This window comes from Coloeus monedula (assembly GCF_965178545.1).
Source record: "Coloeus monedula genome assembly, chromosome: 1".
Classification (NCBI taxonomy): domain Eukaryota; kingdom Metazoa; phylum Chordata; class Aves; order Passeriformes; family Corvidae; genus Coloeus; species Coloeus monedula.
In genome coordinates this window covers 122,343,639-122,370,362 of record NC_138781.1, presented here as the reverse complement: position 1 = coordinate 122,370,362, position 26,724 = coordinate 122,343,639, and the positions used below count along the sequence as shown (strand labels likewise).

Sequence of the window (26,724 nt, the reverse complement as noted above, 5' to 3'; positions counted from 1 at the left end):
GCAAACCAAATGCAACATGAAAAATGGCTGCATCCACTCAAAATGAGAACTCTTTATTAATTATCAGCTACAATAGGCTGTCTGGAAGGCTTCCCTCAGCTCTGGGAGAATAATTAAAAATCTTGGAGGTCATGAAGCATATAGCAAGTAACAGAGAAGAAAATATTGAAATACTTTCCTTAATGTGAAAGTCTGCACTGGGAAGCCTGGGCCGCTCCCTGCTTCCATTTTCTCACTACTTCCATTTCACAAAAGCAAGAGTTGGACACTTTAATGATTTAGTCCATATTTATACCTGAGTAAGCTGAATCAAGTGCTCTCCTCATCTGTCCTTCCCATTAAGATGATTTACAAACAATAGATTCTATTAGAGAGCGACAAGCAAGGAAAGCTTCAGAAAGTGCAGCACAACCTTGTGTAGAATGAAATTGTAACATACTGCTAGTGCAATCTGCTTTACCTCAGCATAATTCTCAAGTTTTCATGAGGCCTGAGGTCTTTTACAGGGAAGGTTCATACCATGTTCTCCCATGGAGATTTTAATTTAGTTATTTTCTGCTGTTTTCATTAATATAAAACAAGTCCTCCCAAACCTTCAAGAGCGTTGTTTCAAAATCTGCCTGAGAGAAAAAACGTATGTGCAGTCAAAACAAATTTCTCTACCATCAACCTTTACCCCTGAATGGCATCAACACATGGTAAATTTCTATTAAAAGTAAATGGTGAAGTGTTCTCTGATTCTTTCTGTTTCCTATCAGCAGGTTTTGAGTGGAAATGTTCATTCCTTCTCTAAAGACCTGATCCCTGGAAAAAGCTGCTTCTGCACTCTGCCTTTCTGCAAAAGTTAGAAGCTTCTCTAAAGTAAAATTTCTGGGCCAAAAAATTGAGCTTAAAGATATCTAATATTGTTCTTGCTGCATACCAAGTCACCTCTCCCTCATTTACAGTCACAGGGCAACCTTGACCTTTTCAAATCCTATGGGGAAGCTGTGCTAAACAGCTAAAAAGAAGGAGTATTTCCTTAGCAACATCAGGTGAAGGTATACTGATTGGATTGGCAATTGGCATGTACTTCTAGTCTAAATTTATTTTGGAAAACTGTGATATACTACCTACTGCTTAGCTGAAATGGATGATGAGTTTAAAGCAGCAGCATCAGATGACTACACTTTCAACAGTGAAAAAAACAAATATGCCCCTAGACAGTATCTACTTAATATATCCTACACTACCCCAGCATCCTCCTTCAGGGTGGTCAGTCTTCCACAAGAACTGCCCCATGGAAGCTCCCAGACATGTACGGTGGCTCCAAAAGTGTCCTCACATACATGCCAGCATTCTCTGCACTCTTGTTGGCATCAATTCAGAATGAGATCCTTGACTGGCTACACTGGGGAAGATGGAATAATCATTACCTCAATCCCAGAGCTGCAAACTTCAGAATGAACTGCATGGTTTTTACTACCAAAGGTGTGAAAACATGGCCACATTGGGACAAAAAAAGGCTTCATCCTTCATTTGTGGGAAGAAGTTTTCTTAAGAGTACATTCAAACTTATATTTGTGATCCTGCTACCAATGATGATTTTAAAGTCTGTGTAATGATCCCAGTGGAATCTGGAAATGGTAGATACAAGGCATCTTCTGTAATCCACTCAAATGCTAAATGACAATGGAAATATTTCAATGTAAAATCTTCCCCTCAGACTCTGTGCTGAGGAATTCTAGTCTTTGTTTGAGTGTCTACATAAATTGCCAATTTATCATGCAATAACCCATCTGTACTTCCCTGTAGAAGTTCCCCTTTCAGTAGAAATTATTTACCTGAGAGACAACTCTAGCTGTCCCCGCCTACATCCCTCCCCTCTCTATGTATTTGCAATTTGAATACATGGTGTAGGAAATAGAGTGAACACAAAGACATTTTTCTGGTGAGTACAGGGAGACATGAAAGCAGCACATAAGTGCTCCAGGTGGGTTGTTTGCAGGCACACTGCTCCTGCAGAGTCTGGATAGAAATCAGACAGAGTGCCAATTGAGGCTGAAGCCCTCTGCTCCCTAGTCTCGGGGCTTTGAGACAAATCATTCAGCTCTGTGACTGATTTGCATCCAAATAATTTTCTATGCATGAACACAGAACCACTTTTTATTAGTCCATCTCTTTTGTTCCTTAATGTTCCCTTCCCCTCTTCCAACCCCCCTCCTCACCAGTTTAACCCTCTCACACAGAGAAGAAAGCAAAATAAATTACAATTACACAAAGGGAAAAGTGTAAGGTTCTGTAAGGATTCAGTATGGAGCCTACTAAAGTGAGCCACTAATGAGTTACAAAAGATTTGCACAAGCCCCAGAAAGACAAAAAGGAGGAGAGAGAGAGAGAGTGCCTATCTGCCTTGGCTGAATGGAAAGGTACCACAAAAGAGGCTCTTCAAATACCCTTTGGAAAATAGGAAGTTAGCTCAACATAAGCTAGTGGTAAGGAACAATAATGTAACACAAAAAAATGAATATGGTTTAGCTGAGGGATTTGGTGAGGAGATTAGCCAAAGGCATAACATGAAAATAAATAAGAAGAAATTACTTAATTATAAGAGGTGTAAGCAGTCTGTGAGAGAACCAGAAGGCTCAGTGGAGTACCAGGGTGCAATGGGAACAATTAAAGGGGATAAAGACATTGGAAGGAAATTAAATGATCTACTTGCATGTATCTGCCACCAGTCATTTTGAAGAGATCTGTGGATAACAAGAGGGACTGTTGGAAAATAAGGGGTCAGATAAGACATACTGAAAGAAAGCAATACATTTTGGAGAAGACAGCATCAGTAAAGGCTTTTGACATTCCCTTTCTGAATAGCTAAGCACAGACTGTGTTTTAGGCATGCTAAGGAAATTAATTGGATTATTCAGATAGTTAAAATATGAATGTACAGAAGTACTGGCAGCCGAAACCATTACAGTTGTCTGGTAGTAAGCAAAAACAAACTGTCACTATAAATCCTGACTGTCCCACAAGACAGCAGGCTAAAAAAGTTTGGACCAGTGCCATTATCTTGGCAGTTGCAGATAATTCAGCTTAACATCCCTAAGTTAGCATGCAGTAAGAACCTCTCCCCTCTAATATTAAAAAGGTGGCCAAAGCTCTATAGCATTTAGCAAGCTGAAAACATGGCATAGATACAAATCAAGTAAGAGACCACATCTTGCCTTGCTCCTTCCATACACAAAAAATCACCAACAGAGAGCAAAAATCCATATTTAGCTTCTAAGCGGGGAGAGCTGGCAGTGCCCTGCAAGGAGGATTCCCACCGGCAGTGAAACACAGAAGAGGAAGCAGAAAGAAGGACCAGAAACACATCTTCAGGATGCCCCAAATTATTTGAGCTAATCCAAGTTCAAGAAGCTGGTTGCATCTTAAAGTCTGTGTTTAGTTTTGGGCCCCTCACTGCAAGAAGGACACTGAGGTGTAGAGCAAGTCTATAGAAGGGTAGTGAAGCTGGTGAAAAGTCTGGACCAGAAGTCTTGTGAGGAGTGGCTGAGGGAGCTGAAGGTGTTTAGTCTGGAGAAAAGAAGGCTCAGGAGAGACCTTATCACTCTCTACAACTACCTGAAACAAGGTGTCATGGTGAGTGTCAGTCTTTTCTCTCATGTAACAAGTGACAGGACAAGAGGAAATAAGCTTAATTTGTTCCAGGAGAGGTTTAGATTGGATATTAGGAAAAGCTTTTTCACTGGAAGGGTTGCCCTGGAGACGTGTAAAGACGTATGTATGCGGCACTCAGAGGCATGGTTTAGTGGGGGACTTGGCAGAGCTGGGTTAACAGCTGGACTCGATGATCTTAAAGGACTTTTCCAGCCTAAATGATTCGATGATTCTATGAAAAGCTTAGAAGGGGAGACATGGGCAACACAGCAGATCCATGCAGGTGGACAAGGGAGAACCCAGGAAGGCACATTTTTAATTGTTCCCAAACACAGCCAAAGTATGTTATTCATAAAATATGAATAAAACAAAGCCCCTGGAATCCAGGCAACATTGGGCATTGAAAAGGTGAACCTAAATCGTATGAAGTCATTTATTTAATCAGATTAAATTCTCCTTTCTGCTCATGAGCTATTGACGAGAAAGCCCCAGCTTCCATTAATGTTTTCTTGGAAAATCTTCGTGGTTTTTTAATGCGCGTATTTATTTTAGAAAATTAAACCTCACCCCTGCTGAAATTAGTACCAGAAATTATTAACACACAGTCCTTGAGGATTCATGTCTTGATTCAAACTCATGATCATGAGTAACTACCCTGCGTCTCTGCATCAGAGGGAAATGGCAATCACTCTAACTGCTGCAAGACCTGATCTTCACAGCTTATCACTTTTGGTGAGGGAAGGTCTCTCATATGAACCATGCACCATGCCGGGCAGCCCCTGGCTAAAGAACAGCCAGGAAGACTAAGGTCAAAATGAAGAGTCGTAGATGAACATGGTGACTCACTTGACTAATCCTGCACTAGAGAGGATGAACAGCCAGAAGAGCTCACAGCTGAGTCATGCACTGAAAAAGGCTTGTTTGTCTCCTCTGGCTGAGGTCTGAATAGCACATATATGTGCAGAAATTAGCAAGGCTTGCCTGTGATTCACAGAGGAAATGGGTTGCATTAGCAGCAAATGCTCACAAAGAATATTTTGACCTGCTGTAGGTAACTCTTCATAGAACAATTCAAAGCCATATAAACTTGTTATCTGCAAGAAATATGAATAATTCACTGACATGCAAACCAGAAAAATTATTACACAACAATATGAGGGTATTTTTCTTACTTTGTAGGGTATCAAACCCTTCTTTGTCATGCCCAAGCTAAATAAATTTTTTTTTTTTAATTTCTCTGTCAAAAGAGAATACATGCACAGGAAACTCCTACTGAGTAAAACATGGGTTGCATTAAGTTAATGTCAGAGATCCAAATTAATTCTTCTGTCGCATCCAGTGTAGCTATCTTTGGTTGTTCCAGTATGTCAGCTTCAAACAAACATCTCCCCTGTTTTGTAACGAAAAGATAGCAAGATTTTCCCCACAGCATCTGTGTCATTCTATGAATAAAATTCACAAGTAACTTTACATCCAGGACAACAGACTGGATAGATGAGTGTACTGATTTTTTCTTCAGAAGTGCTTCATCCAGCAATGCATTGGATACAAAGAATAGCATAGACTGAGCTGAGACCTGAACTGTATTTAACATTTCTAATGTTAGAAATGCATGGCTTAATTTGTAACTGAACGAAGGCCATACACACACAGATATCTGGACGGCTTTGAATTCCTGCTTAGAATGAGCTGGAAGCCTCTGCCACAGCCAGTGAAGAGGAAATGTAAAAGCCTGAGAAAAAAATTGCATCATTTGTTTTTATCATGCAAAAATTGCCTCTCAATGATTTCCTTAAAAAGATAAAAATTTTCCCTTGTTGTGTGTCTGCTAGAGGTTCTTGTACATAAAAGTATGATGAGGTTTTTTGCTGTCACTTTCCACTTCAGTTGGACTCCATAGCAACCAACAGCCCACGAATTACACACTCGGCATTCAAGTCTGTGTTACGAATCTCCTCCTACATGCACTCATTCATATTGTGGGCACACTCACCAAATGAATACTTTGTCCCTGATGTTAACGTGACTGAGCAAGGACCTTTTTTTACAAGTAATTCAGCTGACAAACAGGGACCTTCAGAGCCCCTGTGCTTCAGGAGGGAAAGTTCTGGTGGTCAGGCTCTTCACACACATGATAGAACCAGCTTCCACCAGAGAGAAGGCGGCATCTGTTCTTCCCTTTGCCTCAGCCCACAGAAGTGTCACACCATCTAGCAGGGGATCAATCCAAGATCAAGCACAGAATTGTTACACCCCTGAGAGCTGAAAAAAATCCCTCCCAGAGCTCTCCAGAAATTTGATCCCAATGTCATGCTTGAACACTGTGCAAATTTCTCTGTTGAGAAGGAATAAGTGACAATCACAGGCAGTGTGTTATGATATTGCGGAAATTACCAAATGCCCTATACTACACCACCTAACTGCAATCAATAAATCAGTTTGACAGAGCCACTGCTGTAATTTGCCTGGCTATTCCCAAAAGCAATGTCCCCTGTGAGGAGCATGGGGAAGACAGGCAAAGAATTCATTCCAGCATGAGCAGAGCCAGGGAGTCTGTGGTGGTTTCAGGTTAGTGGCCTCCACTGTTAGGAATTTAGGAGATGATGTGATAACACACAGATCAGGATCCTGTTTAGGAGGTAGTTTTTAATCTCCTGTTGTGATCTCACCAGTGTTGTGATGGTTTCCTCAAAGCACAGCTGCAGCAATAATGAACAAAACAAATAGCTGGTGCATGAATGGCTATGGCTAGAAGCATTAGGATTGATGACCTCTGTTGTTTATTTTACTCTGTGTGATTGCAAAACTTTTTCTTATTCCCTCTTGGCACTACAATCCATCCTTGCATCATACTAAGCTATTTGCTCAATTTCTTGCACCATTGCATTTCACAAGCTAAGTTTTCATTACAGAAAGGGAAAGGATTTTCTTTTGAACATCATGAAGCTACTGTTTAATCACTGAAAGCAATTATACATCTCCTTTGCTTTGTTATTGGAAGGTACAAATGGCGTCACTGATTCAGTTTCTCTGGTGTCATGTTTCCTCTATGTGAGTCTACTATGTCCCCTCGAGTTGTATCTCTTCTGCATCTTCAACATCTTCCCATCAGAAATAGCCCTGAACTTTTTTTTCTCTCCTGATGCAATTACCTCTCTTGTTCATAACACTAATGAATTATTTTCATTTTCTTTTTTTTTTTTTTTTGCCAGATAGTTATATATTTTTACATCCCCTTCTTTTTGAAATAATAGTGTAAAGTGAATTTCATATTCAAAGTGAGTTTGGAATATCAGCATGCATAAAAGAGTTCATTATCCTTTCTTATTTATTTTCCATCTCATTCTTAATGCAGCCTAACACTTAATTAACTTTTCTGACTGTCACTGCACAATAAGTACACTTCCTAATTGTACTGTCCATAACAACACGAGGCTTTTCTTAAAAGGTTAAAAGTAATTGAAAATCCAGATGAAACTGCAGAGTTAAGAAAGGGTGAAGGATCTGCATATCAGATGTGGTCACATATTAAAATCCAACATTTTCTTGGCCTTCTTTGCACAATAATGCTGCTTTTCTAGGTCATTCTAGAGTTTTCCACAATTTTTGCTAATCCTCACTAACTTACATGACTTTCCATTTATTTTTTGTCACACCACCATTTTACCTCAGCTGTGTCTACCGAAAGACTATTACTACTGGGCATTATGATGCCACGTAATTCTGCCACGTGCAAATCCTACTCTCTGTCTAAAGTATCAGGACCCCTTCATCTCTATATCTTAAAAAACTTTACTAAAAAGTTCACTGGAAGATCTTTTATTAGCTAATCAAATGGCATATTTACATATTTTATGTTAAAGGATTCCCAGAAAATTATCTAATTGTCCCTTTGCTTGCAAACAGTCATTCTTACAGCAGACTTCAGTGATGACTAGATCAAATAGTAAAGTTAAAATCAAATAACTGTTCACCAATGCATGTGTTTTGAGAGTGCTGTGTTCAGAATGACAAAAGTCATATTATCGTTTGTGGACATGCAAACAGCACCTGGTTACTCAGTCCAGAAAGCCTTGAAAAATGTATCTCTTAAGAGATATTGGGTAAAAGGTTACCAAGACATGAGAGGAAGTGGCAAAAAGTAGAAATGCAAGTATATCCTAGCAAATACCTAAACTGGCTGCTAAATCAGGCAAACAGCATGCCCTTGGCTTATGCCTGTGCCTAAATCTGGGCAGTGAAATTAGCAGGTATTAGAAACATGTACAAAACTGATGTCAATCACAAAAAGGTTTATAATTTGTTTTAGTTGGAGCCTTTCAGGCCGCATAAAAGACAGACATGAAAATATTCTAATAATTTCTTACAAATAAATTAAAAAATGTGTCAAGTATTATGTATCATAGAGGTTTCCCACTGGAACAATAAGCAACTCTGATACAGCTGACAAGATGGAGGAACTTGATATTAGTGATGTAGAAATAATCACTGGGGAACAGATGCAATGAAGATTCATAAGACAGCAGTCAAGAAAAAATTAACTTCATGTCTCTGCAGAAACAATGTTGAAAACTCATTATAATGATTCAAGCAAACAGGAGAGAAGGACCAAAGAAATGAAACTGTGTAGATTTATGAAATAAAGATTGATAAAAGTGTATAGAATCATGGTGCTGCTAGCCACAAAGAAACCACTTTGCACAATTGTGCTGAAAAGGATATGCAGTGCCAAGAAGCTCAACAAAAGTGAGCATTTTCATCCTAGCCACTTTTGAGTGGATCATATTTCATGCAACTTCATTGAAGAAAGTGAGGGAATGAATAGCAAATCCATTCCCCCTAAAAAAGCAGATTTATTTTTTCTCCACAGAAAGAGTAAATAAGCCATTTCTGTAGAAGACTGCAGACTTTACAGAACCTTTAGCAAGATAAAAATAGGTTGTGATCCAACCAACAATGAAGAGCCTGGTGACATGTCACCAGTGAAATTGGAAAAAGGTATGTCTTTTTACTCTCATTCTCCATGTTTGCCCCAGAGTTCATTGGGTATCCAACCTCCTATGTGGACAACACCTGACAGAAGTTGCTTTGGGAGGTCTGGGTTCCACTGGCGCATGACTCCCCAATATGTCAATCAACAAAAGTATGATAACTGAATGAATTTTGTAAGCAGCTGGCAGAAAATGAAAATTATGGAAAGACACCATCAGTCTCCACTATACAACACTGCAGTAGAAACCTTAGGAATTTAATTCTATAGGCAGCATAAATGACAGCTACTGTAAGAGCTTTGGTGGGTGCAGCAGTTGCCCCTTTTGAAGGGGAATTACTGAACACAGAGACCAACTATCATCAGTGTTCTATGTGGTGTTACAAGCCTTGTATGGATGGCAGCAATGAAGCAAACCTAAAGCCTAATGAAAGCTAAAAGTATTTTTCTGTGGATTTTACTACCACTTAGGCCGGATTGGTTGGGTTTGAGGAAATAAAAAATGTTGAGATCCTGAGATGGCTTCCACCACCTGATGCTGTGAAAGTGAGGATGTGAGTATTTCTGGGACGCACAAGGTTTCTTTGAAAAAGTAGTCCTTTAGAATGAGTTGGGGTTTTGGGGGTGTTTGTTTGGCCTTCAAGTTACAAATTACAGTTTTCTGAGAGAACTGAATGACAAGGGGAAAAGATGTGAGCCTAGCATGACTCCCCTGAAATTTTTCCAAAGCAGCAATCTGAACGAATTAATGTTACTGGCCCACCTCACTTAGAAATACAACAGTGCTGAGACTGGCCTTCTCAAAGAAGATGAAGCAATTATGGAACAAAAATCTAAAAGTTGAGGCTGCAAATTGAAAATTAGAAACGGCCAGGATTGCAGTTGTTTTCAAAATGCGTCCTGTGCAGGATCAGTGGACAAAATCGGCTAGAATCAAATTTTAAAGCATAATTTTAGATAACCACAAAAGGGAAAATTAAGCTTATTTTAGAACTCTAAGATCAATATTCATAATTTTTGAGTACTTCAATTTATGTGAATGCAGAGGCTAAGTACATTATTTCTCCATTATTTAAAAAAAAAAAAAAAAGAGAGAAAAAATATCTGTCAATCTACCTGAAGCAATTAATCAATGCTTTATTTATATTTAGTTATCTGGATTTGAAACCTTGAATTTCCGAAATAAATTCTGCCTTTTAACTAAGATATATAATTCCATGATCTAGCAGTATGAAGGATTTTTCTTGAATGGGATGGGGGGGACTTTGGTGTAACATGCTAACAGCAAGAGTGTGTAGTAACTGCTTAAGCTGAGATCCCAAAGGCAGCAGAAACAGAAGTGTGGAGCCTTGTATTGGATGTATGGTAATGGGGAAAAGAAGCCCAGCCTGATCACCCTTATTCCCCTGACGCCAGTACAATTTTTTGATATATGCCAGCAATTCCCAGTTGGGTACAGATGAGTGTTGCAGGTGCAGTGTAGTCCTTGCCTTGGAATAATAATGTTATATAATTATTTTTGCAGAGCATCAAGTTTTCTTAGGAATTGCCAGTGAAAAACAATCTAAGTGATTCATAAACTATTAAAGTGAGTTGAGCTGAAAAGAGAATTTCATGTGAATTGCAATGTTAGGGATTCTGAAATAAAAGTTTCATTAATTCCTTATTAGAGAAGTTATCAGCAACTCCTAAATTACTCTGGCCTCTATACAATCTCCACTTATATGTGTGGAGACTTAGTCTCTTCTTTCTGGGAACTGCTGTTTCATGGCTTGCTGGAGAAGTTTCTGGGGGAAAGAGTTGCATTTTAAGTTTCTAACCAACTGGAAACTGTAAAATGATAATGTAATTTGTACTCTTCTATTTCTGTTTGTATTTATTTTTATTATGAAGCTAACATAATTAATTCTAAATAATTTTTTCACGCTTCTATTAAGAATTTTCACACAGTCAATACAGAAAATTTCTGAAGAAATGCGATTAATTGAAGTCATTACTCTGTACTACTAATTAAATTATAAATAGTTGTTAATGAAACAACATATGTAAGAATTAAGTTCAGAAAATAAGAGAAAAAGACCTGGTGCTTTTGAACTCAATGCACAGTGATGTCCTGCCAGACCCTATGCTGGTATTTGAAGGAGGCATCTCTGGGACCAGATAGCTGGAACAGCCAGGACTTTTACTCCAAACACAAGCACTGAAATAAAGATACAGACAGCAGGGAGGCCCTGTTTTGTCAAAAGTCAGCCAAACAGAGGCAGAAAAAGGATCAGCAGACATTGACACAGCAAGTATAGTTACATGGCCTTGAGAAAAATTCCAGAAGTAAAACCCGAGTATTAGAGGCAAATGTGTAAATCTTGAACAAATAAATCACTCCTTGCTTTTACTTCTTCTGGTTTCTGGAAAGCATTTACATGCAGTCATTGTTACAAACTTGTTTGCAAAGAAATACCTGATTTTTTTCATCTTTTTCTTCCCGTAAAAAAAACCCAGAAAGCCTTTAATTATTTTTTTACCTTTTAACTTTTTTTAAGTAGCAAAGCCTACTTTTCAGGAGATGTCATCAGAGATGTCATCAGAGATGTTTGCACCCTAACAGGGAAGATATGGCTTTCAGAAGAATTAATATATTAAAGTTATAATTTGGTACCATGGGATGATTTGTTAAAATCACCAGGTTTCTTAATACTACACTGGTTGTCCTTTTTTTTGTACGTTATTGTCTCACAGTTTAGTCTATAATGAAAATTAGGCAGGGACAGTCCATTTCTATAGATCTCTGCACAGCCTTAGGACACATTTGTTACAACAGCAGAATTAATTTTCTTAAAAGTAACTGTATTACATACTTCTCTTTATTCTAGTCAATAGTTTGACTTCACCAAAACATTACTAGAAAGACCTTATACAGTATCAAAGAAGAACTACAAGTGATCAAGTCTTTGCAAAGTGAATCCAGAAATGTTGTGGTTAGTTTCACTCCACAAAAACACATTTCAGGGTCTCCGGGATTCTTCACCCTGATCTGGCAGAACTCTTGACCACTCCATTCCCTTGCATCAGGCTGACTTAGCTTTGGTTAATATTTTGCAATAGTGTTTAACAGCCAAGTGAATGCACTGCTTTTGTTTCTGCATGAGAAGTGTATTGAGTCATGAGGTATTTAAGCACGTCTGATGCAAAGCGTATCAGAAGTGTCATTACTGATGACACAGAATGCCACAGTTACCTGTATCTTAGTTGCAAAATGTTTCTTAACATTTGGAAATATAATTCTCCTTAATATTTGGGATAATTTTGTTTTTATTCTATATATCCACTGATTACTACCATATTTTGTTAAGGTAAACTATTATACATCGGAAGAATTGTATCCCACCTCTTATTATCCTCAACTTGTATTACATTATCATATTTTCCAGACTTCTTGTTGTGCTATTCTTTCGTTGACTTAGTTCAGGCTTGTCTCTTGTGCTAGTGCTTAGGTTACAGGACAGCTGAGGTGGGTGACACTACTGGTGTCCTGCTGACAATGTTCCTGTAATACAGCTCAGACTCTTTGCTTCCTCAGTGGTATCACTTTACTGTGTATAACTCCATTTGTAGTCCATCTTTTGCCCCAAAACCCTTTTGTGCCCAGTCAATGTTAGTTACCCACAAATACCTGATTTAACAAATCAAGAGGTGAGAAAATCCCAGCAGAGACAAACCTGTCAGCCAGGACTAAACCAGCAATGGCAGGTATGTCTGGTGTCTCACAAGTCTCCTTGGCTTTTAACAAGGAGCCTATATCTACTAAGCCTTTTTTTGAAGTAAATCCCAAAGTGATCCTGAAGTACTTTTAAATGATTCACATAAAATTTTCTCTGAAAGAAAGTGAATGTGCATGTACTCATTTTAGCAGAGAATAATAATAAGATGCTGGAAAAAGAAAAGGCACTCATTGGCAGCACAGCATACACAAATTGCCATTTCCCCCAGACTTGCAAAACTCTTCTATTCAAAGAGAATTGAAGGCTTTATCAGAATAAAAGTGAATTTCAATTACAGGAGCCAGCTCTAAGTGTCTTACATGTAAATGAGAACCTAAGGAATGGAAAGATTTCCCACCATCTCTCCCTGGGTCGGAGTTTATTCCTCCTTCTTTTCTAACTTTTCTAACATTAGTTTTCTAATGAATATTGAAGTACATTTGGAAGGAGGATTTTTCATCAGTCTCTTTCTCCTTTAATATAAATCACATTTTTCTTTTGTACCTGTACAACAGACAGGTCGGATTAACCCTGGGAAAGCAAGGCAATGCACACTTACGGAGAAACCTTGCAAAGTGGGAACAGCTTAGAGGATTGCAGCTCCAAGGTGCCTTAGATAGGTTTATCACACTCAGGTGTAGATTTTCCTGGTTAGAAATACCTATACAAAAGCAATCCTGTGGGTTAACACGTAGCCTAGCACTCTGAAGGGGTGCAGGCAGCACACACACTCTGTAGATTGATCTGTGCATATCTAATATACGTGACTGGCATCTCTTGGATTTGCTGTGAAAGGCAGCCAGGAAGAAGGAAACAGTGAAATGTTTAGCCCTGGCAAAGGGTGCAACTGTTCCTGATCACACCATGGAAGTGGTCTTGTGTTGTTACCCCTTTTTTTCACCTATGTTACTTCTTTCATAGCTGAATTTATGGAATTCAGTTCCTCTACTGACATGGTATAAAACCAGAGGAGCTGAGATTGTGACCTTGTGGAAAGGAGCACAGGACTATCTGTAGGAAAGAATGAGGAAGATGTGGGGATAGCTGGAACACAATGAAGAAAAGCATATTGGCTTAAAAAGGTCAAAAAAAGTCTTGAACTTCCTGCTTCTTTAATGCAGACCATCAGGTCTTGGTGCAGTATGTGAGAATATGTATCTTTGAAAGTACATTGAGTGTGGTTCTATGGGATCGGACCAAAGGCTCTCCTGTGAGGAACAGGTCCTTAATAAGAGGTTTGACACACAGCAGCTTGGCAAGGTGTCTTGGGGTGACTTTATGATGCGTATCCCATATTGCTGTTCTATGCCCAGAAATTAATTTTGTGCCTTTCTATGCCTTTAAACTGAGCCTGAGAGGGAGGAGGAAAAACTGAGCAAAACTTCTTCAAAATAGTTTGCATTTTGTCCAAGGTCGCACAGAGATAGAGACGGCTCTCTGCGTTCAGCTGCGGCAGCAGAGCGAGAGTAGGGAAGCACCCAGCTTGCTGCTTTCCAGCCAGCTTTCGGACAGTTTTTCAGCTCCTTTTCCTCTGGAGAGTTGAACTTTCGTTTTCCTGGGACTTTGATTTTTTCCCTTCTTCTCTGCTGGACTGTTTCAACATCAGAATACATTGGGAGGACTTTCCACCAAGGCCTTGGCCCTGGAGGTGGGCCCACCACTTTGTCCTAGCTCCAAGGAGGTGGAGAGAGATATCTATGGAAGGACTCTGAAATTTTCCCAGGTTTCTCTCAGCAGAGCAAGAGGTTATATTATTTAGCATTATTATCCTTTCCCTGTGTGTTTGTTAAATAAATAGTTTTTATCTCTTTCATTTTCCTTCCAGGAAAATTGATTATTTCCTGAACCTGGTGGGGGAGGGATGGTTGTAACCTGACTTTTATCAGAGGATATATTTCTAAATTTGGCCAAACCGGCACACAAGGTTGAGAGAGAGCATACTAATTTGTTACTGAAAATCAAGTATTTTTTCTTAGGAATGTTGATACGATAGTCACTAGCTTCACTTTCAATCAAACCCTGAAATTTGGTCCCTAAAGAGGTATTATGGGATATTATATAAATACCTTCCCTATATACTCCATACATACCCTTTTCAAATAGGTTTTTATTGAACCTCTAGCATCATAACATTACTTGGTGCTGTGATTTATATTGCATTTGTGAAGGAAAATTGGCACCACATGTGTTAATACATGCACAGACATGCGCCATCCACTGCACTTCTGCAATGGAAAAGTGGAAAAGAGATACAATCTCTCTATGAAGAAAAAGATATTTGCATATTACCTTTCTCTTAAAAAGGAATCTTTACTAGCTTGGGTTTGCTCAGCATGGGCACTTTTCATAACCAGTTATGTAGGAAATAGTGTCAGCAAGAGAATAGCTGGCTTGCTTTGCCCTCTGTCCCTGCAACAAATGGACCCTCCAGGAAGTTTCCAGATCTGAGATTATCATGGTCTGTGAACAAGGGGTAGTTACTTTTTGCTGCCTCTGTGGTTCCTGCACTTAATAAAAACAAAAGCTGTGAGAGTGCAATCAGAATTTAAGACCAAAATTTCCTCTGTCTTAACAAGTGATTCAATTTTCTCATCTTTAAGAATCAAATCTCCAGTCATGACATATTAATTATGATGCTCCAACTCTTTTATTGGATTACCATGACAGAGGAGGCAAAATACAGAAGATCTTCAACAATTCAATTTTTTAACTAGTTTATTGGAATGACTTTACTCCTCCATCCTTTCCCCTGTCCTCCTATTGTATCTGCTTGGTTATATTTTTAGGTGTCTGTGGCAGATGGGTGCTGGTACCACTTAATTTCGCACATCTCTGAGAGCATCCCATGGTCATGGCACTCTCACCAGCACAACCACAGGGCCAGCCGTGTCTCCCTCACCCTCCAGCTTCACCATGGCAAAGAAATACCCTGAGGCAGGGTGACTGTGGTGGCAGGGTAGAATTTACCCCAGTGTGCTGTTCAGCTATTTCATGCAACTGAGCAGCCACCCACAACATTGACATCCCAACCAAATTCATGCTGTCTGTTGTAACTCCTGTGGGATCACCTGGTCTGCTAACAGCACCAGCTCCTAAGCACCCCTTGTGCTGCTCTGAGGATGCTGAAATTGGAGGATGCTCAGCACTTGCCAGAGTGAAAAGAGTAGATATTTCAATGTAAAATGCAATTGACACAGGGCTCAGAGTTCAGAGGAAAAAGTCTAAAATAAATCATGGCCTGGGGAAATAATATATCAAGGAAGTATTAAAATTTAAAAATTTCAAATGTATTTCAGGATTCCAGCTCAGTATTTCCACTATTTTCTGATGCTTCTACTGCATGTAGCTTATTAAATAGCTTTGTAGAGAATTAACTTTTTTTCCCTTCCCTGACTCTTTGCAGTTTGTTCCTGCTGCAATGCTTGACTTGGCCTTAGTTGCTTTTAGTTAGGTTGGAAAGTTGGAAAGTGATCAGGATATTAGATATTGAGAAAACTTGATTTGGGAATTGCTCTGACAAAAAAAGTGTTCTGGTCTCTTCCTACACAGCCTAACCTCAAAAAGTGGCTATTTATAAGAGCCTTCATTCATGGTTTCCAGCAGTTTCCAAAGTCCAAAAGGGCAAAGAACCACACCAAGGCAGATGTCATATTGCTTGGCTTCCTACTATTCTGTGGATGTAGCTCTGCTATGGTGCTCTTTTGCAGATCCCATCTGTGACAATGGCATACACAGCACATGTAGGACTATGGGTCGTTGTGTTAGGGACACGTGCTATCACAACTGTATGCGGTTTCTCTTTTCTGACACTCAGGCATAAACCCTCACGCAAAAATTTGGTCTTTTGAGACAGTCTGCGAAGAAGACCAGGGGATGTGTATGTGCATCTATGTGTTTGCTGTGTATATGTGTTTGTATATTTTTCTTTATCAACTGTCCTTGGGAACTGGGAATTGGATTTGGTTTCTTTTCGCCACAGGAGGAAAGTGGCATAGAGCCACTCTCCAGTCTGCCCTACATTTTCCTGTGTTATCCTGCAGGCAAGCTCCTGCAACTGTGCTTCTCACCTACAGGCACTGTCCTTCACAGCTCTTCAGTCAGCCCTCAGCCCAACACCATCCAGTCACCTCTTCTCTCTCAAAATGTGTTTGATTGCCAATCCCTCTCCATGGATTTTTTTTTTTTTCTTTTCAATCAGGCTTCTCTCATTCTTCAACATATGCTTCATAACTTTCCCAGCTGTTGTTTTTCTTTCTCTTTTTTCAGATATTTTCCTTTTCTTCTTGGATTCCCTACTCAGCCCTACACAGGATTCTCATTTGTGTATGTCATCCTGCTGTCATTCATATGGGCTACAATTGCCTTCCCAAATATGGCTTCCATGATAAACGGTACTAACTGAATTAAGTTGCCACCCTTCAAGCAAATTAAAACATTTCAAGACAGAGCTTCTTTTTGCCTTCTTTGTCCAACATTTAATTTGCACATCTGTTAGTCTTCAAAATGAGTATTCTGCGTATGCTATGCTGCTTTCCCCTACTACCCTGAATTCTGCTACCATTTCAGACCAGCTCAGTAACGTAATATGAATTATTTTTAATGCAGTGTGCTTCTAAGCTATTTATTGGTCAATGCAATGCTTGAACCGCAATGTCAATCTGCATTACCATAAGCATCTCCCAACAGATAATCACTACCTCCTAACAAAACCCAGAGACTTGATGTGTAGAAATCATTCTGGTGTTAGGACTGCCTGCACTTCAGCTGTGATCTCTCATGATAAACAGACATGAGGCTGAGTTATTGCCACAGTTTGCCTGTGACTATAAATCAGTCTCAAAAGATGTTTATTCCCTCATATTCTTTTAAGCATCTGAGACTATGCTTGAAATATATTGGAACAATCAGCACTTGAGACATGTTCTTATACCAACAGGATCTGATGATGATAATATCCTTGTAATTATACCACTTTGAGCACTCTCAGCAAGAACATACTTGGTTTTTATCACAATCCTTTAAAATATTTATAGCTGTTAGTTTACCACTATGTCAGAACATTTCCTCTCCCTTTAGCCTCAGTCCACTTTCCTGCAGCATGGTAAGTATCTGGCATTTGACATCTTGATTAATAAAAGACGATTTATGGCTAGCAGTTGACTTGGGATTGCATGTTGTAAACAAAGCAGCAGGTTTTCTCTGTCTGACTCACAGAATTTTTGGAGCTATGTGACAGCTTCTAAGGCACAGACATGAAGACAGAAATTAATTACCATCTTACTGCAAAAGACTATTGAAAGTATTCTGCCCCCTACCCCAAGCCCCCATTTGCAGAGGACTGTGATTGGAGTTCTTCTGCTGGCTTTTTACACAAAAATAAATTTTACTCTGGCTGAACAACCTTGAAAGAAATATTTTTGCTTGTAAGATTAATGAACACCTTCTGCTGAATTACCTGTTCACCCAAAGCTCCATCTCCTTGGTGTTTAAGCAGCATGTATTAGAAGACAGTAGCAGATATAGGAACAGCTGTGGAAGTTACTGAAGGCTTCCACTCAATCCAACATCTGAGAAGACCCTCTTACCTAACTTCTTTAAAAGCTTCAGTTTCACTACAGGTGCATCAGAGGAGTGAGGGCTTAGGTTTGGTGAAAAACTGTGAGAAAGAGTATTTGTAATCCAGCACATGGAGCATTGTTTTTTACATTAAATGCTGGTTCAGGTCTCATCAAAACTGTATGTATGCATTTGTTTGTTTTACAAACTGGAAATTTTTATCATGCAAATTATTTAATTAAAAAAAAAATCATTACATGATCAGTTTGACATCCTCATCTGTCTTTACTGCTGCCCAATTTGCATTCAAAAATGATGTGCTCTGTGAGCAGTGGTGTAAGTAAAGTCTTTGAGGGTTTCAGGTGGGTTCACACCTTGAGTTCTGACCAAAGTGAAAAATATCCCTCCCCTGTACTAGTGTGCAGTAATATAGCTCAACAGTTTTTTTTCTCCCTCACTATGGAACTTGTCCAATCTCTTTCTTTTCTATCCATCTGCTCATTTTCATTTATTCAATACTGAAAAAGTGAAAGCGAAGGTATTGAATATGTGATTAACATTAACTAAGAGATCCAAAATATGCTACGCAGGACCTAAAGAGAAAGTGATGACATCATCTCTAAGAAACCTACCTGAACAATGGAGCAAAATCAAACCTATGCAGCAGATGCTAAATTAGTATAACTCTGGAGCCATGATAGATCTCAGCTAGTGATTTGGCAATAAGAATTATCATCCCCTGTGTTTTTTTCCCAGTCACCAAAGAGGTTTTGGTCAAAACAATCATCATTATATTTTTTAACTATGTGGAAACAAAAATAAAATTCTTGCCAGTGAGCTTTGCAGATGTCACAAACCCTTTGAAATGATAATTGGGGAGCAGGACACTTTTAGCTCTGCACAAGAGCATGAATCACATGCTAGACTGTGCCCACATTATGGATGAGAATGTATGACACATTTACCAGTGGCATTTGTATTTTAGGAAACTGACTTGAAAGCAAATTTGAGCTGAACATAAGCTCAAAATGGGGTAGAGTAGTTAAGAACAGAGTGACAATTTTGTATCTAAAAGGAGAAAACTACTGAGCAGATGAGATAGTGTTATCACTTGATGATTTATTAGTGGAAATTTTTATTCAGTTCATCCACCTGCACCTTAGCAACAACACTAAAATGATAGGAACAGTCCAGAAAATAATGATGAAGAGTATTTTAAACCTGGAATATCTTCCCAATTCTGAGAGTAAAGGAGTTAAAACTATTTAAGCTTTGGCATCTTAAATATATTGTGATACATTAAGCTAGTGCATTACTTTGCAGAACATTATCTTTGCTGTGCTGGCTGCCCATAGGTGTATTCTTTACCTTGCAGACAACAGGAGGTTGTTTTGTCCTCAAGGAAAAGGGTGTTATTTGTTTTACTTTCCCCGTGGTTAAATGTGAACACAAGAACCTCTGCTGCAGTCGCTAATGCATAATCTTCTTGTTGCCTGACAGTGACTTACCCTACAGTGCCGCCCCTCCAGTAAACTCAAAAATAGGTTAAATATGACGTGGACAGGACATAAAAGTACAAACATGGGAAGCTGTCATATTTTTGTGGTACATTTAAACTAACATGATCTAGCAGCTGGAAGCTGAAGCTGGAAACATTGAGACTGGAAATTAAAACCTAGTTTGCTAGAGATGTCAGATCTATCAGTTGCATTCTGGAGGCTGAAATTACAAATGTTTCTAAAAGCTTACATGGAAGTTCTACCTTTGATACATGGCATACCTTAGAAACATCTTGGATCTGATTTGTCCAAGCATTCATATTACACAAATAATGACATTTCCTGTTAAAAATCAATATATTTATAAGCACAGAAAGTTTCAAGGTTTCTTCTGCCTCTTTGACATGTGATACCAACAGCAACCATACTCCCAGGCACATAAATGGTAAGAATGTCTGGACTGAAAATCAGTTTATGGATTATAGCAATTCTGATTTTAAAAGACCCTTTGGAAATTATTATTTCTTTATAAATAGCCCCTCATAAATTAGAATTTGATCATAAAGAAAGAGAAGGCACAGCCAGCAGCAAATAAGATTAAAGTTAGGAAGGGCATGCTGAAGGGTTAGCTCTTACTCTTGCATGTCAACATCACGGCCGACTCCATTAGCACTCAGCTGAAATATGAGCTTGTGAACATCTTGCCATCACTGAAGACACATCTGCAGAAAGGTTGCCCAACATACATTTATGTAAGATGTGCACAATGCCTGTTGGAAGTTTTTTGTGAAATTTATGTTTCTGCTGGTCAATAACCTGCTTCCATGCTTCTTAATAGGACATTGCACTCACCATTTCCCGCTCCTTAACAGCTTTTCCTCTTGCTGATGCCTTTAGACAGCAAAACAGGAGGAGGCTATCCATTTACTTACAGCCCAGATCTTGTCCCAAATCCCTGTTGTACCTGGAGTACCACAAAAGGCCATAGAAAAAACACTTCTTGCCATCTGAATCCACAGAAGAGATGAGGTTCAGTGGCTGAACTGAGGTAAAATTTGCACATGACTTTTCATTTCACTGAGGAGTCTTAGGAAAGTACATCCTATACTATTTGCTTCAGCTTTTCTTCTCTGAAGGTTAAAATTATATTTTCAAAATATGCAGGGTTGCTTTGGTTTTTGCACACACAGACATACACACAGACATACACATGGATGGATATTAAAGGACTTCCAGAAAATCTGAGCCAAATCTGACAGGAATCATTATTCTGTCAAAATCTCATTGCAGTAGCCTTAGACACCAGCACTCTCAGCTTTCCAAGAGCAGGCCCTGATGTACAAGGTTAATCACAAAGATTCATTTTGTTGAGGGATCAGAAACCCAAAGCTGGCTCTATATAATACCTAAATCCCTTAATGCAACCAGCAGAGCCACAGTGTTTCTGTCCTCTAAAGCTGATGCTTTCTATTAATGCCAGATACCTGTGCATTCATCTTTCTTTTCAGGCCAATTGCTAACAGAAGAGTTTTGTGGTTGAAAGAAAGGCAAACTTGCAGTTCAGAAAGACAGGAGATAAACTGCTGGCCTCTTTGTAGTTAATAGGACTTTTATTACTGCCCTCAGTTCACGATTTCACCAAACACGTTTGATTATGCAATGTTACACTTCTGTATAATTTTCTGTACATTTATTCACATGCAAATGAAAATCAGAAACACTTCTGAACTCTGCTTTTCACATGGCGATGAAAGGTTTTCCCAGAAAACAACTGACTTGAAAAATTGCAGATGTATGTGTATTGTTCTCTAATAATTTCTATTATGTAAATTCAAAGCTCCAATTTATTGACTCCTAAGGATAAGACTTTTTCATCAAAAACTTTAGACCATCACAAGATAAAATCCTACCTGGAAATCATCAGAACTGATGATACTTAAAACCTGAATCTGAATTTTATTCTTTCATATGATTTTTATCAAGATTCAACAGAACACATGGTAACCCTACAGATGATTACACTTCTCCATCTCACCATGAAGGCAGGGAAAATGAAATGGAAGGACTTATGAAGACAAAGACAATGTGAACATGGTATTCCTGGACTAGTCCCTTTTCTCTGTACCACTTCAAACAGCTAGTGAAAGCTGACTAATCACATTAACATTTAAGGGCATTATTTTATAATAATGGCTGGGAGATACCTTTGTTCATACCACTCGGTAAAGAAATTACCTGAACAGAAAATACGCTTTGTGTGAATCTCCCATTCATCAGACTAACAACATAGAGCAACCAGAGTGTGTAGAAATCACAATGCAGTTTGTGGAAATAGAGCAGAGGCTGCAATTCCCAAAATGGTTCAAACAAACAAACAGACAAACCAACAAACAATCTCTTAGAAAGTATGATGATAGAATAAATATTGTCAGTTTCTCCTGCACCAGGAGAGCTACAAGAACCTCCACATGCTCTGAGACACTTGCTTTTTGTCAACCTGTTTGGCTATTCTATGATACAGCTGAAGTAACTTACAATAGACATTAATGTATGTATAGAAAAAAAACATTATCTGGCTAAAATTTGGAAATATTTCTTTTAAAAAAACCCAGACATGAGCTACTTATATGACACACTGATATACCCTTATCTCTCAATGGTTGTATGTCCTAATAATGAGGACTGACAGGTGATCAGGTGAGATGGAAGTTATAGTGAAATGGATATATGATTACAAAATCTTCTGCTGAAAATGGCCTTGCTGCTTCAAGGATGGTGACAAACATTCCATTACGAGTTGAGTGTGAGTGTGTGTAAAAGATAAGGACACTATCTACATTTACCTACTCTGATCCCAGTTGGCTGCAAAAAGCAGAAGAATCTTCCTGCCACAGTGGTCGCGATTTTCCAGGACTCCCGGAAACCCATCTGTCAGAGCCCGTTTGATTCCTGGATCATCGGCCTTGAAGTTTTTGAACATATCCAGATTTAATTGGCGGTATTGGAAGTACTGAGCCAGCAGTCTGAAGGCCTCAGTTTGGTGAAACTTTCTGGCTCGAAGAAATCTCAAGATGAAGGCATCATCTGTACGTAAAAACCCAATGTCAGGCCTCGTGATGATCATGTCCCTGACTTGCTGGATATCCTGGTGCAAAATGTCAGGGTTTTCATTCAGTTCCAGGCGGGCTTTCTCTATAGTCTCTGGACTAAGTCCAGCTTGTAAATGGGTCATCTCTGCAAAAAGCTCTTTTCCAAATCCTTAACTTCAGATATTTTAATAGAAGTGCTGATCCCATTCAACTGATGGTCTGCTGTGAGTGTGAGCCATTCAGATGCTTTTTGCTATCAAGCTGATACTTAACAAATTAAAGCAAAGGGCTTTCCTTATTCTTGCAGAGTAACAGGCCGTTCACATGTACTATACTCCTTCCAAAGGAAAGTGTTGTTTATTCCATCACTTACTAAAAGAAAAAGAAAATATATAAAAGAAAGATTAAATGCGTAAATAAAGTTTTTAGAAATGCATTTCTGAAATTATTTAGTCATAAAATTTCTTTGTATGCTTCATATGTAGGAGGATAGCAGTCACATAATTTCAGAATGGGTGCATTTAAGATAAGGCAGTCACTAACATCTTGAACATATATATTCAGGCTTTCAGAAAAGCAATCTGATTTATTGACAATTAATACTAAGCTGTATCAACTTACTATTAGAATACATTTCTCAAGGTTTTCTTACAGAAATGTGGAAGGTGCAGCATCCCTAACTTCAAGCCAAGGATTAGAACAGCAAAAATAATAGTAATTTTTTTTCCACCCCTAATAGGAGCAACATTTCAGCTTCATAGGTAAACAGATTTACCCTCATCATACTAAGTAGAACAACTGTTTGATTTCGTTTTATTATCTGTACTATAAGCTTGTAGCTCTCCTTGACTAAGATCCTGAGTTGACTGTAAAACTGTTTTTTAAAAAAAACAAAACTCCACCAATACCAAGGATAATTTCTACTTTTTAGAACCTCACTGGATATATTTCCCATTGAGACTCAATACATCTTCATGGGAACCTTTCCACAAATAAGGTTCTTGATGTGTTCAATCTGACAGGGTTGGTGCTTTAGTTGAAAAGAGACGTATTTTATTCAAAATTCCTTTTTTCTGTATATTGTAGATTTCCTGAATACCTAGTTCTGAATTTCATTTTGATTTTTGTATTTTACCTAGAATTTGTTTTTACAAGCGTTAGAAGAAAATCTGCTTAAGCTGTATGTATGAGCAAAATGGTACAGTGAATCTCTTACATTTCAGTGACATAATTAGCAAGAGGCTGTCATCATAGTCTGTGTAGCTACAACTGGGTGAAATAAGATCAAGGTCTGTTCCAGTGTGATATGTGTGTGAGGAAAGATCAAGATCCATACAATTTTTCAGCCATCACAGAAACAGACAAGCAAACACGCCCCCCCCCCCCCCCCCCCCCCCCCCCCCGCTTAACTGATCTCTCTTTCTAATTTCTGAAAAAGAAAAATTGGTTTTAAAAATTTAAAGGAAATCCCTCAGTAAAAGACATACTTTTTGTATTTGAAGAAAGCTGTTTGGAAAGTTATGAATTATTTATAGCAAAATAACCATTTCATTCAGCTACTCCCCTGGGTTCAGCATTCTCAGATCAAACAAAGGGGAGAGCAGCATCCAAACCATTTCTTGGTCCCGGATTTGCTCAAAGTTGTGTTGCAGGACCTGGAAGTCAATGAGCACAAGGAGTGCCTCAGTTCCCTCCTTTGTGACCTTGCATGTTATTGATAAAAACTACATTTTAGATGCCACAGCTGCAGCCCAAGGATGAGATCCCAAAATTTAAATACAGAGTGTTTCTGCATATTTGCTTAAAGGACATTTGTGGTGGGAGATAAGCTTTTCATTTAACAGCAATATGAATTGGACTTTTCTGTGGGTGACACAAAGGAGAGTTTATTAAGCATCCTCTTTCTGTATTCACTGTGGAGCTGGTGTTGAAAAGAGCTACCTGCAGAGCAGAGTATCTGATGATTGATCAGCCTGGGAAAACTTTAGGAAAGGCAGAGCTGGGAGAAAAGAGGGCTTTGAAAAGGCACTACGGAGTGCAAATGATTCCAGAGAACAATTCCCCAGGTTTTGAGGGGTACTCCATGAGTGCAGGCTATTCAATTCTTAAAGAAATTAGAGCTGTAATAAAGGTGGATTCCTTGTATAAAAATAAAGTAACAGTTATTTGCCTTACTCTTGCCTTTATTAGACCAAATTAGAATAACTCCTATGGTATCAACCTAATTCCACTGATAAAAAATTACAGTAGGCCATAGAGAAACCAGGCCAATATTTTGTGACTGAGATCTCAACTTAATGGTGACATTAGCATTTTCTTGCATAAATCATGGGCTTTGTGGCAATTGCGTCCATGAGCTAGTTAGGAGAGCTAGGAGTATTTAAGTGTGACACTCATTAGGGGAGTGTGGTGCCAGGATTGGTCCCTCCCGAGTTTTGACAGCAAGCGGTAGAGTATGGAAACTCTTTGTTCTCAAAGGTGTTAAGCAGAGGTCTGGAAGCAAGAAGATTATCTGGGGTCTGCATTAGCTCTGGCTTAGGACTTAGTATGAATTACAACACCTTTAGTGTTCCTGTGGCTTAGAATCACAAAATCATGGAATCACAGGATGGTTTGGTTTGGAAGGGACTTTTGAAGTTCATCTGGTCCAACCTCCCTGTCACGGGCAGGGACATCTTTCACTGGATCAGGTTTTTCAAAGCCCCATTCCACCTGGCCTTGAACACTTCCAATGTCTGAGCATTCACAACTTCTCTGGGAAACCTGTTTCAGGGCTTCACTACCCTTACTGTAAAAAACTTTCTTCTTTATATCCAATCTGAATCTGTGCTCTTTCAGTTTAAAAATGTTAGCCCTTGTCCTATTACTACAGGCCCTAGTAAAAAGACTGTGACCATCTTTACCTAAAGGGGCTCCCTTTAGGTACTGGACAGCTGCTGTAAGGTCTCCCTGGAGCCTTCTCTTCTCCAGACTGAAGCACGCCAACTCTCTCAGCCTGTCTTTGTAAGAGAGGTGCTCCAGCCCTCTGGTCGTTTTTGTGGCCTTCCCCTGGATCTGTTCTAAAGCATCCAAGGACTAGCAGCAGATAACAGTCACACACACACACACAGTCCCCACTTCATCAGTTTTCTGTGTTTCTAGGAGTTCATGGGAGTAAAACTGTCCCTTCCTCTGCTCCTTTTCTGTTTCCCACTTCCACCAAGATGCTTCTTTGGCAGTATGGCAAATTCTTGAAAGGTCAACTGCAGTCTGCTCCAGAAGAAAAGAGATTTGACCAAGCAGATAAAGTCTGGCCTTTCTTATTGGTTCCCCAACTATTTACTGTCAAAAACTATTTTACTTATTTTTATTAAAGTTTCCTACTGTTTTAACTAATTTAAATTCCCAGGATTATCCCAAGGTGAGGGAGATACAGTCCTTTCCCGTCAGATGTTGTTGCCAAAAAGCAACTTACAAATACTCATTCTAACAAAAGATCCATTTCTAAATGCATTTCAGAGTTTTCTGATAGTGAGCTGAGCTATAACCGTGGATTACAGTTATCTATAGATTATCCTGATTATCACCTGGAACAGACTGCACTAAAATACTTTATTGGTGTGAAGTTATATATTGCAAAATAATCTAAAATATGTATGAACAATTTTGTCACTCTCAGAATGGTAGGGCAAATCATGAGGTTAGCAATCCACACATTGCCTTCAAGGAGCCTGATAGACATCAGTGAATGATTTGGTTCTCCCACTGCTAACCTTGACTATAAATTTAGTGCTCCATAGCTACCCAGTTTAATTGTCACTGCACTTTCTCAAACGGTTCTGATTTATTCTGATTCCCAAGATGTAACAGAAGCTTCATCTCCATTTTCACCTCCTCCCACACATGGCAATTTCTCCTTCTCTTCCGGTGTTGTGTACAGCTCTGATCCATCTGCCAATTTTTTAGATGTTTATATCTTTGTTCAATTTGGTGCAGGGTTGTTTTTTCTTCCAAATGAAGACATGGGTCTTCTTTCCCTGTTTTGAATATTGTTGCTGCCTGTTGGCACACTAGAGTGTGTTACAGTCTCAACAGCTGTTTTTCTGTCTTGTGACTCTGTGTTCCCAAGGGACTATTTGCTCTTCTAATGTCTTTTCACAGCCCCTTATAATAAATCATCCCTCCAAAGCAACAAAATTCAGCCTTAAATGAAA

General features: G+C 38.9%; 1 protein-coding gene across 1 annotated transcript in view; it reads right to left on the bottom strand.

Annotated features, from left to right (window-relative positions):
• The window catches only part of CLVS1 (clavesin 1), a gene marked incomplete at both ends in the record, with an annotated part of 88,131 nt that extends 65,457 nt beyond the window's left edge, over nucleotides 1–22,674 (bottom strand). Inside the window, one exon of the mRNA XM_082294978.1 lies at nucleotides 22,286–22,674. Coding sequence (XP_082151104.1) covers nucleotides 22,286–22,674 — 389 coding nt within the window. The remainder of the gene's footprint in view (nucleotides 1–22,285) is intronic.
• Between the last annotated feature and the right edge of the window lie 4,050 nt (nucleotides 22,675–26,724).